Here is a 12242-nt window from a genome sequence, read left to right as displayed (position 1 = left end):
CTCCTGTGCCAAGACACTACTTGGTACTGGAAAATGAAATGTTGTGATGAAGCTATTATACTAAAAGGCTGACTAAAAGGTACTAACAGAAATGCTAAACTAATAATAATTCTCAATCAACAGTGCGACACTGAAGACTACTTTCACATTTTAAATACTGTGGACAAAAACAAATAAAAATCAATGCAGAACCATCTGGGGATTTCTCTGCACACCATTTTTTTAATTTACAAAAAGTATAAAACATATAATCTTCTCTCAGCAAAATCAGTATTTGCTGTCTCAGATACTTTCATCTCAGTAAAAAGACCTATTATTTAACCTGATCCCTTAGGAAGATGGGCATTAATTAAACCAACAGTGTAAGTGTGCTGCATTTGTCTAAACAAAGACTTCTTGTAACTAAAAATTCAGGAGACAATAAAAGGCACAACTGTTTGGTTTGCTTTCTTAAAACACTCTATGAACTGAATAAGAGCCACAGGACTTTTGCCCCTTCCTCCTTTTTTATGATACAAGAGCAATAGTACCCACCCATGGATCTAACGTGCATTTACATGCACACAATATAGAGTTGTGGACAGGGGGAGGTGACATTATTTTACTTCATACACCAAATCTATTTATACATTTAGTTTTTCAAGATCTGAAATTCAGTACAATGATCTTCATTTTTTCCTGGTCTGCAGCCCTTAGTATGACTGGCTTTTCCCCTCAATTCCCCTCCCTTTTTGTCTGCAACTGGAACCTTCTCCAACAAGTGTGCAGGGGAGGTACTCTCTTCCTACTGGCACAGGAACATGCATTGGCCCTAGGCACAAGAGTTGGGAGCAATTCTAGAACCAAACACTCTTACAGTACAGTGGGAAACACAATGCAACTTTCAGACTGAACACCAACTCATATGGATCCTTATAATCAGAACTTCAAAGTATGCTTAAGGGAGCTCAGGGATTAGAAATGCACCCGCTCGCACCGGCAAACACAACCACTGATGGCCTGAGCCACGCTCCCAGCACAAAGCTGCAGCAAAAAAACCCAAAGCACCTTTCTCCTTCAGCTCTTGGGGTTTTTCCCACGTGGACTCCAGAGTCCTGTTGTTGTAGTAGTAGGTCTTTCCATCTGCTGTCTTGTACTCTGTCCACTCGGAGACGGCGGCTCCGGCCAGCGTGGCAGGGGAGGCGGCGATGGCCACCTGCGGGTGGATCATGGGCACGATGGGGGGAGCCATGCCCGGCAGCACTCCTGGCACAGGGACAAAAGGGACAAGCAAAGGCAATGTGAGTGGCACTGCGGGGCCTCAGGACCAACACCTAGCACGTCACTGATTTAACTCACAAATATTCAACCCATCGGATTGTTTTCAAAGTTTAATTGGAAAGCAAGGCATTGTTACCAAATTTCCTTCCTGTGTTCTGCAATCAGTAATGCCCATTCCCAGGCAAATTGGATTTTAAATAATTTGTTTAATTCTGCAAAGCACAAAGCTTGTTAGCTTTTAGACATTTCTTGTACTGTTTTAAAATTACGTTCTCTATTTTTTAGAAAAGTCTTTATCAGATGCCTGCAGCAAATAATTGGGGTTAAGTCTACTCCACAGCTTAATTACGCTGCCATTGTACAAGATATTCCTATTGCTCTTAAAAAAGGCAAGAGTGGATTGAATTTGAGCCATAGAACATAGAACAGAACTCTGATAAATCTTAAACACTGGCATTAATTCATAGCCTTGGATAAAACCTGATGACAATGAAACAGTATCAGATTGTTGGGTTTGTTTAATACAGCAAACTGATTGAAAAAAAAACATTTTATTGAAATCCTAAAGCAAAATGGCAAGTAAATATTCAAAGATAAGAAAGCCAGAATGCTGCAGTATCCTATTATCTCTCCACTCCTCCCAACAAACTGAGGATAATGAATAGATTTGGAATGACAAGTTCTAAAATAACCAATTAGATAGGATTGGAACTTCAAGATCATAAATTTGAGCCTTTAACATCGAGAAAGTCTCATTTTAAATAACAGAAATCACACATTACACACTGCCATAACGTGTTCTCAGTGAGTGACTATTGGTAAATCCACAGTTGAAATATGAACGTTCGCACTCAGACACACAGACACGCACACAACATGCGAGCACAGCCAGCCACTGCACATGTGGAGCAGGAAAACAAAAATCCACACAAGAAACTAGGAACTAAATATGGGCATGAGAGTCACAGTCGTTACAGAACTCAATGGTTACAGAAAAGTGTACGGGAGTTTGGGTACAGAATAAGCTGACACTAACAGTTACCTGGGGAAGTTATCTCCTGACCAAATATGATATTTCGTTTATACTGGTTTTGAAAATAAAGTATATGTAATCACTGAAGTGGGGAAGCAAATAAAGAAATAAAAGAAACAACCACATTCACTACCATGCCAACTTACAGACAAAACGAACTAGGATGGGTTTGGAAATTACCGGTCTTGGTGGTAGCGACTGTCTTTACATACGGGCAGCTGACTATTTGCATCATTGCTACACCTGCAAAACGGATAGGAAGCATGTTGGAAAGCTGCCATGGGACGTCAGCTACCACGGGGTGCTACGGACTCCCTGCCACAATTTGGAATGCCATTTGCAGCTGGCAGAGAAGAAGCCTTCCAGCAAGAAAATGTGAATTACTTTTGCTCCAACATTTTATGCCAGATCAAATATAAAACTAATTTTAACCTGCAGCAACAGTCTCTACCTATGTTAAACCAGCTGCTTAGCAAGTTATTGGGATGTCATTAAAAAGAAAAAATGTTTTTCAGTGAAGACTCAGGGGTTTAAGTTCATCCAAGGGGGAATGCAGCTCCCCTTGTAGGGCAGCACCACAAGAAAATATCCCACTATGGGGCTGCTTCCACAGGCAGCCTGTGCTGGGACAGACCTGTGGGGAGCAGGGGAGCAGCAGCACAACAAAACGGGCTTTGAGGTTCCCAGTCTGCTGCTGCAGTTAGAGAGCAGAGTAAGGGTAGGACAGGTCTGAACTAGTCAGAGCAGCAAAGCAGGGCAGGGAGGACAGCCAAGTGCAACCCAGAGGGAAAGCTGAGGGTAGGAGGTCACTGCAGCAAGGCTGGAGGTCAAAGAGAGGGGTAAAAGAAATCAAAGCAATGAAGCTGCAGACAGAGGTACACAGAGCTGCACTAGGTCAGGGGCATTTTCTTTAATTTTCATTATCAAGAATGGCATGAGCTGAAAATGCTTTAAAAGCCAAAACTCGCCCTGAAAGAGGTGGCACCATGCACTGGTCTGCTCTCCAGCTGAGTAGGAAATGATACAAAAAGGCACAAAACGGCGAGCAGCTCATCCTCTTTGATCAGATCAAAATCAGTGGGAAATCAGACAAGGCTGAGGGGAATGCATTTCCAAAACCTCCATTTTGGGTGTCGAAGGCAACTGTAGAAGTGCTCTCTGGCTGGTCCAGTCTGGATGCTCAGAAACTGAAACACTTCCCTTCCAAGTTCAAATTCATCATGTGAGGTGGGAAATGCTCCAGTGAAAAGTGAAATTAAACCCCTGTTTAAACCAAAGTAATTTCTGGGTTTGGTCATTTAGAGATCAAGTAAGGAAAGTATACATAAATACTGCCAATTTATTTGAAAATAAATTTGTGAGAAGACAGAATTGTAGTGTTTTCTAAAAATAATTTGAATGAGAGAATTGCAACTAATTTTGTTTTTAAAAGTATTGAATTGAGACATGAAAACATTGACTCAAACAGCACTGATTGAAGTGTTTGTCTGGACTGGAAGGGTGGTCATGTTATATACTTGACAATGGACCTGAAAATTCGTTTTGTTAAGGAAGTTACAGCATGTCTCCAACATGAGTCAGTACCAATAACACTGTCTGGGGACTGCTGGAGTTAGGGATGCTGCAGCACAGATTAGACTGAGCAAACACCCAAGCTGTTTCTGCTGCCAAGGTCATTCCCAAACATGAAACTGACTTAAAACATAGGAATTGAGAGAAAGCAGACTTACTTTTTAAGATCTGGGATTATGAGCTATCACTAACAAACTCTTCCATTACTCCTTCTTACTACAGTTTAACACAGAGACTAACTTTGAAATCACCTGACATTGGTATTGTTCAGCTCTGTCCCTGTGACTTCAAATCCTCTGGCTGATACCACACCTGGTGTTGAAAGCCCCAAACATCTACAGCCTAACCTTCATACAACCTTCTGACTTCACCTGATACTGTCTTGAAGTCATTTGACTTCTCTTCTGTTTCTTGTTATTGTAAAATATTTTACAGTTTTCCTTTTCTTTTACAGTGCTTAGAAACCATCCCAACCAACTCAAGTCAGAATTAGCTGACAGATTTCATTCTGTAACTAAGCAAACTGACAAATCAGACCCACTACTGGAAGCAGCACTTTGCTGCCAGGTGTTCTTCCCACACACTGTGGGTTCCACCTGCAGCCCAGCTCACAGGAAAAACTGGTCAGAGCAAACCCTCTTACCAGGGAAGTTCTGAAAAAAATCGTTTTCAAGAATGAGTTTCAGGAGATTGATGTTCCTACTCTGTCTTTGCTCCTGTACTGCACTACTCCCAGAACTGCTTGACTGAGCTCACAATAAAGCCCGAGGCATACACCCAGGATCTCCATTTCCACTGGCACATTTCTGCACTGTCCTGACCATCCCATTGTACTCCACAGGTCACACTTGCATAGACCATATCCCTCACAGTGTGTAAGGGCCCTTTATTCCATGTTGGTCCCTTGCTGGCAAGGTTAGAAATGGCAATTGAGAGCACCCAGCCAATCATCTTTAAGGCTTAACTGTTTTTATTATTCTTCCAAACCAATAACAGACTTCTTTCTCCTACCCTTTATTCATTTGTTGCTCAGCCTGGAATATCACATTCAGAACAATATTTGTCTCCTGGTTTAAACCAGTGTACTAGACTGCAGTTTCCTTTTCAGGCCAATACAGATTAAAGTAGCTTTGCCAGGTTATTTTAGAAAACTACTCCAAAAGCAAAGGCAGCTAAAAGCTGGTGCTCTCTTCCAGTCAGCACTTTAACTGCTTTCAGGCTTTTTTTCTCTCATCAAAGGAGTGCTCTGAAGGGTTACTTTTCATCCATGCAATTCAGTGGGGAGGTGAAGGCCTCCCTCCACATCCACTGGGTGGCTGCACTAGGACAGCAGCAAAGTCACCTCACTCAGCTTGTACAAAGAGTGAGAAACATGAAGGCGCTGCTCAGAGCTGCTTCTTTTGTCTTTTTAAATCTGAAACTAACTTGGATCCATTACAACTGCAGTCTCCTACCTCCCTCTGCGACACAAAATCATCAGTTCCTGGTGGTGCTTAGTGCCCCTGTGCACTGAAACACATCAATTTTGTATCAACAGGAACTCAGTGGTATCCATGCAAATGGAACGTGGTGTGTAAGTGCTAAGTGTCATTAGTGATCTCCTGGGAGGCCCTCTGCAACAACTACAGACTGCAAGTCCAACATTCTGCCAGCCTAAAATTCCTTCCTTAGGTATTTAAATATTTCAGAAAAATTTAAGAAACTATGATATATCTAGAAGAAGTGTGCTGCCAGCTCTAGGTTCTTTAAACCTAAAGCCTGTGAATAACAAAACCCTGGCACCCTAAAGGCCTCATGATGGTCCTCAGGTCACACCTCAACACTCAGCATCCTACCCAATGGCTGCAGCCTAAGAAAACTGGGAACGCCTGATATCACTGGGGTCATGATTTCCAGGGTAATTCTTCCTGCTCATCCATGTCCTAGTGAATATTTATGCACAAGACTTCAGATCTAAATCAAGTAAGTAGAAAAAAATTAAAGCAATAATGCAATTAGTAAAATATAGTGCTCAATATTCTCATTTAAACATTACATGTTTAAATGCAGCTGTTTTCTGCCAAGTATAGCAAAGAACTAGAAGTCAAAAAAATATATGTTCTTTGTTAATTAAAAAGTCTGTCTGCTAACCCTGAATTCTTTCAGAGATACTCTGAGGAGAGGATCCAGGCAAGTTCTGTACACAGTGGACACATGAGTGCAAACAACTGACAACATGGACATGTAGCAGACAAGACAATTACAGTTTGCCAATTTACCTGGAAGTGGAATAGGCATGCCAGGAAGGGGGACACGAAATGGAGGTACCATTACTGGTGGAAAAGCAGGAATTGCTGCAGTTGGTTGAGGTACTGCATGAGGAACTGCAGGAGGCAATGTCTGTGGGACTGGCTGGGGTACAGTCTGCACAGGTGTAGCAGAAGGAGCAGAGGTTGAAACACTGACTGATGGTGTGGCAACTGAAACACCCGAACTCGGGGTCTGGTCTTGTGTGGTAGGTGCTGATAAAAAAACACAAAGAACACCTTGTATCTTAGACACTGCAATATACTGCTGCAAACATACTGGCGCTCTGTTTCCCGGTTCGTGGCAGGTACGCTCAGATATAACCAGCAGGAAGACACTCCTGGACAAAAAATACTTTGCCTTCTCTGGAACATTAAATATTCACAAAGCAAGTCAATTTCCAATTTCAATTTGTCCCATTCTTTACACTTAACATGGCCCTACAGCAGAAGCAGGGCTGTATCAAAGGACAAACACAGGCTGAAATGAGGTTTCATTCTGTTCACAGAAACAGAACATTACAGCAAGTTTCCAATGGCAACAGGCTGTCCTTGTGTTACACAAACACAGGTTCTGCTTTTAACAGCAGCAGCACGTGCGTGACAGCAGTCTGCCTTAAACTATGCTGGGCTGTGCTCCCAGAACAGGAAAGTATCAATAAAAATGTGTAAATAAGCAAGGAAAAGGAAAATACTTTTCTTCAAGAGCCGCAAGAACTTTCTTAGTTAGTCTTCAGTGCCTCCCAGCAGGAAAACACACAACTGGCATTCAGTTCTATAATCCTTGCAGCATGACTGGTTTCAATTTCAAATTGTTTTAATTGGGAGCAAACAGTCTCACAGCACAGGCCAAGAGGAACTTGAGACAAGTCTGCTTAAACTTGTAAACTCACTCTGTAAGATTTGGTGTAGAGGTGAAGGGAAAAAGAAAAAAAAATGTTTATTTTAAATAAATAATAATTTACAGCCATATTCCAATGGGCACACCGTGCATTTTCTATTACTACCAGAAACATTCCAAACAACACACCAGTATCAGCATATTTAAATAAAGATTTTTAATCTTTCGATAAGCGTTTCAGAAAGGGTGAAAGTTCTTAGCAGTGCCTAACATTTAGGGAAACAGAGCAGACAGTCAGTATGTGATTTGTAAGACCTAGGTCAAATCAGTACAAGGCAAGAATGAAGCTCAGCCAGAAGTCCCAGGGGGTTTTTTACAGGCCAAGTCTAAGAGTTATAAAATTATTTTAAATTATAAAATTTCATCAACTAGGCACAGACACCAACAGTAACAGTTCTTGAAAGCAAAGACAAAGTTTAGCAGATAGAACAGGTAGAAGTGGAACAGATTGTCAGCATTCAACATCAGGAAATTCAACTTCAGAGAAGGTGCATAAAGTGCTGCTCCCAAAGCAGCTCTCCCCAGCCTGCCACTGGGTCAGGAGCTGGCCCTGACCTCCCACTGACTTGTTACTCAGCACAGCAATTAGAGCAGACCATAGTTCAACACAGCGAATTAACACCGTTCTGAGTTACCTTCCAAATTAAACAAAAGCCCCAAAATGCTTTGAGCAATACAAGTTCTTTGCTGCTCTAGTGACATGTCCTCCCTCCAGCCCTAATGAAAGCAGAATTGAAGGGTTACCTAAATTTGACTCCCTTTTACACACAGGTTCTGAAGTTCAGGTTAAATGGTGAGTTCAGCTGACTTGTCTCACCTGTTACAGGAAAAAGATGAATTCCAGAGAATGCAACTCTACTCCAGAGCAGGAGTTGGAACAGTTCACCTCCTGCACACTCTCTGCCTGGCTCAGTGCACACCTCTGAGCCAGTGCAGCTACAATGCCCAGTGTAGTGCCAGTGCCAGATTCCTGCTCAGTGCTGTCTGTCTGTAGCCCTGCATGCAAGACAGGACACTCCCTGAGCTGCTCCTTGCCCTGCACACCTCGCTCTGGGCACGGGGACTGACCTCACTCGCTGTTTGCTGCTGACACACTCACAGCAGACAGACCCACAGTGCTTAACACACAGCTCTATCCACATGCACTGAGGCACCTGGGCAGCACACGTGTGCCAAAGTGCAGTGCAAACCATGCTGGTGTGTGCACTGCCATGCATTTATGTGCATGCTGCATCAATTCAGCTCCCTTTCCTTACTTGGAAAACCCCTACAAGCAAAGGCTCAGCTCATGGAAGCAGCAGTAATCTCCAGACTATCATTCAAACAAAAATGGCTCCAAGGACTTTCTTTTTCCTCTTTGTGGAACTCTAGAGAATAGGAACTGAGAAGGCTTAGGCAGAAGAATAATGCTAATAAAAGTAATACAACAAAGAAACTCTACTCTGTAATCAACCAATGCTCACAGAGCAGCAGCTCTGAGATCCAACCTACAGAACGAGATGCCATGGAGAAAATGAGGAAATTGCTACAACTAAACTCCTACCTCAGATCAACGCTTCTTGTGAAACACTTTTAAAAACAATTTAGCTCTATGTATAGTCAGAAGGAAATAGACGTGTAATAGCTCTGAGATGATGTGATAACAGCAGAAGAAAAATATACAAAGACCTGAAGAATTCTTTGAGACTGGGGAGAAAAAAGTTTGCATGCAAGGTTCTTCTGGACTAAACACTGTCCTTTAAATTCACACTCCATGCTGAAACAACTTGTCCTGAATACCCATGCTTTGCTGCAGCAATTCCCCATGCAGCAGCCCCACCACCTGCTCCCAGCAGCGCGAGCCGAGACAGCCCCAGGTACTCACTGGAGTTGGTCTGGGACACTGAGGTGGCCGTGGTGGTGGTGGAGGTGGTGGAGGACTGCGTGCTGGAGGAGGTGGATGGAGATGCTGCAGACGCAGGGCTGCTGGTGGTGGGGGTGGAGGCCCCCACGGCCTGTGCCTGGGCCGCCAGCATGGGCGTCAGCTCTGCCTGCTGGATGACCTTGACGCCGTCGGGCTTGCTCCACGCCGACTCGCGCGTGCGTGCGTTGTAGAAATAGACCTGGGGAGAGCGGCCCCGTCACCCCGGCCCGCGGCAGCGCCGGCCCAGGCACCCCCCGCCAGCTGCCCAGGGACAGGGCATGGCGCCCAGCTCACCTTCCCGTCCGGGGTTTTGTTCTCCACCCAGATCTCCTCGGCTGGGGGCATTGCTGGTGTTCCCGGCGCAGAGACCGGCGGCATTCCTGGAGGGAACATCATACCAGGAGGTGGTGGCATGCTACCCATGGGAGGAGGCATAAATGGTGGTCTCTAAAGGCATATAATAACAATAATGATGACAATGATAACAACAACATAACATCAAGCAGTTTTCCTTTCTTAGAGAGCCAACAGACACTACAGCAACAGTAAGGACAGCCGTGCCAGGCCTGGAAGCTTCTCTAACAATGCAGTGCTCCCAGCTCAGGGAATGTGCTTCCTGCCAACCCCCCACCCAGGGCACAACCGCTGAAGCCACCACTTCTGAGACACAAACATCCAGGCACCTAAAAAAGGTGGCACGAACAGAAATGTGGTCAAAGGCCAAAAGTCCTCTCCTGAAAAGCAGAAAATATTTCAATGCAAGGAAGAGAAAGAATAGAAGAGCTGTTCCCAAACAGCTGCTGCTCAGACATTGTCATCTGTGAACCAAAAACCCCAGAAACCCAACGACCCTCCCAGGAAAGATATGTTTAAAAAAACTAAATTACAAGTAAGCATCCAGTTTGTCAGTACAGCTGAGCAGTGGGCTTAATTAAAATCCATTACACTCCTAAACTTCCCACTAACTAAAATTCTAGCTAGTGTCAATCAAAATAAAAATAAGATGAAATTACATGTTCATTATTGCACGATAAAAAATCCTGACCTGTCCTGCACACAGTTACCTGAAAGCCTGAACACCTGTTTGTAATTCAAAGTACATTCAGTTCTTTCATTTTACTTATTTACTTGGACTGTTGGAAATTCCCTATATACAACAAGTACAGTAAACACTTCCCTGTAAAAACAGATGACAGAGCTCACGGAGTTCTTTAGCTAACTCTGCAAACACCTACACCTGCCCTAACTGTCCCCACCACTCCAGCCCTAACTGGATGTCCCCTCAAGTGCCACACTCACCCCGAGCTGTGGCTGCCTGGGGCTGGGACACCCAGGACTCCCCGTGCCACAGGCAGGGTGACAAACTGCACACAGGGGCCCTGAGCTGTCCCCTGCACCCACAGCTGCCAGTGCTGCCACGGCCTTGGCTTCTGTTGGGAGCTGCCCTGAGATCCAACTTTCTGCTCCAACTGCTCCTTAAATCCACGTACCAAACTAGTAACAATTATTTGCATTAAATACTACTAAAACAGGAAGCCAAGAGTGCATGGATGGCATTCCACACAAACAAAAAAAGCCCTCAACTCAACTGCAGCCTGCCTTCCCTCCCTTGTTCCTCCCCAACAGCTCCTGCACCTGCCCCACCATGAGCTTCCTCTTCCTTGCTCTCACAGCCTGTAGGAAGGGGCCAGTGAGAAGCAGCCCACCTTCCCCCTGCTGCAGCTCCTCTCCCCAGCCCAGCAGTAGCACCACGTGGGCAGTCAGTGCCAGCAGTGCAGCCAGGGTCCCAGCACGGAGATCCTGAGCACAGCTCCCCGTTCTGACCAGGGCCCCTCAGCATCACAGCTGCCCTTGGCTGGGCACCGGGCAGGGAGGGGAGCCCAGCCCTGAGCGAGGAGCAGAGCACAGAGCCAGCCCAGCCCCAGGCACCCAGCTCAGGAGCTGCAGAGCTCACGGCCTGAGACAGCTGGGAGCAGCCTGGATGGGAATCTAACACAGCAGACACCCACAGCCAGGCCTGGGACCCAAAGTAACTCCGGCTGGTTCTCCAAACTGCCAGTACAAACAGTGGATTTAATGCACAATGGCACGTGGCACCACTCAGCTCCTCAGCCTGCCCACGGCCACACGCTGCTAACACTGCCCTAATGGGGAGGCACCCCCACAAAGCAATTAAACAACAGCACAAGGCAATTAAAACAATCCATTCCTCGTTCACAAAGGGGCTGTCCCTTGCAAGCTGTTCAGACCTCGGAAAATCAGACACAAGACCTTAAACCATCCATCAGTTTAGCAGCAGAGGAGCTGAGCAGAAGCTGTACTTGCACACCACAAGTATGCAGTGGTGTCTAACACACACCTGAGCCCTGCGTTCTCCTCTTGCCTTGCTGTACCCTTCACCCATTTCATGTCCATTCTCGTACTACTTCCACACAACCACAGAATCAATTACATTGGAAAGGACCTCCCAGCCCATCGAGTCCACCCTGTGCCCAATCCCCACCCTGTCACCCAGCCTAGAGCACTGAGTGCCAGATCCCACTGTTCCCCTGGACACCTCCAGGGATGGGGACCCCAGGACCACCCTGAGCCTCCTTCAGTGCAGGCTGAGCCCCCCTGGATCCCCCAGCTGCTCTAGACTCTCCACCAGCTTTGCTGCCCTTCTCTGGACACTCTCCAGACCTGCATGTCCTTCCTGAAACTGAGGGGCCCAGAGCTGGCCACTTCCACGTGTGAAAACAAACAAAAATCCCGAACTCCCAGTTGAACACGCAGCAGCACTCCTTACCTGCAGGTGCGGAGGCCCCATGGGCGGGGGGATGCCCCCCGGGGGCGGCATCGGGGGCATGCTGGGGTCGAAGGGGGGCCGGCCGAAGGGGGGCCGGGGGGGCGGAGGGGGGCCCCGCATCATGCCGAAGGGCGGGGGCGGCCGCAGCAGGGGCGGGGGGCCGCGCAGCACCGCGCTGGGGGGCGGCGCGGGGCCGCGGAACCGCAGCGCCTGCTGCTGAGCCATCCTGGGGAGAGAGAACACGGACACGGTCACTGCCCGGCCACGGAAACCGCGGCGGCACGAGGGGACACCCCCAGGGTGGCAGAGCACGGCCCGCGCGAGCGGGCAAAGCCAGCCGTGCCACCGCCTCGGGGTGCTCCGCTACACTCAGGGCTGCTGCGCCTCGCTGCGGATCTCTGCCCCGGACACGGAGAAGCAGGGCTGCCACGGGCGCGCAGCCCCGGGAGCGCACCCTTCCGTGCGCCGGCGCTGCCCGAGCGCACCCGCCGCGCCCTGCA

The 12242-nt window shown here is 46.8% G+C and overlaps 1 protein-coding gene across 5 annotated transcripts in view; it reads right to left on the bottom strand.

The window, feature by feature from the left end:
* TCERG1 (transcription elongation regulator 1) overlaps positions 1-11967 on the bottom strand; it is a 28369-nt gene extending 16402 nt beyond the window's left edge. For 2 of the 5 annotated variants that reach the window (XM_039701270.1, XM_039701271.1), the window contains exons 1-6: positions 11743-11967; positions 9249-9401; positions 8916-9153; positions 6124-6366; positions 2474-2536; positions 1048-1245 (exon numbers count right to left, since the gene is read on the bottom strand). In XM_039701270.1, coding sequence (XP_039557204.1) covers positions 1048-1245; positions 2474-2536; positions 6124-6366; positions 8916-9153; positions 9249-9401; positions 11743-11967 — 1120 coding nt within the window. The remainder of the gene's footprint in view (positions 1-1047; positions 1246-2473; positions 2537-6123; positions 6367-8915; positions 9154-9248; positions 9402-11742) is intronic. The other 3 variants (XM_039701273.1, XM_039701274.1, XM_039701275.1) reach the window with 3 other exon arrangements.
* Between the last annotated feature and the right edge of the window lie 275 nt (positions 11968-12242).

This window comes from Passer montanus, unplaced genomic scaffold, assembly GCF_014805655.1.
Source record: "Passer montanus isolate IOZ18808 unplaced genomic scaffold, ASM1480565v1 scaffold15, whole genome shotgun sequence".
Classification (NCBI taxonomy): domain Eukaryota; kingdom Metazoa; phylum Chordata; class Aves; order Passeriformes; family Passeridae; genus Passer; species Passer montanus.
The sequence above is the reverse complement of the archived record's forward strand: the minus strand, read 5'-3'. Positions and strand labels throughout refer to the sequence as shown.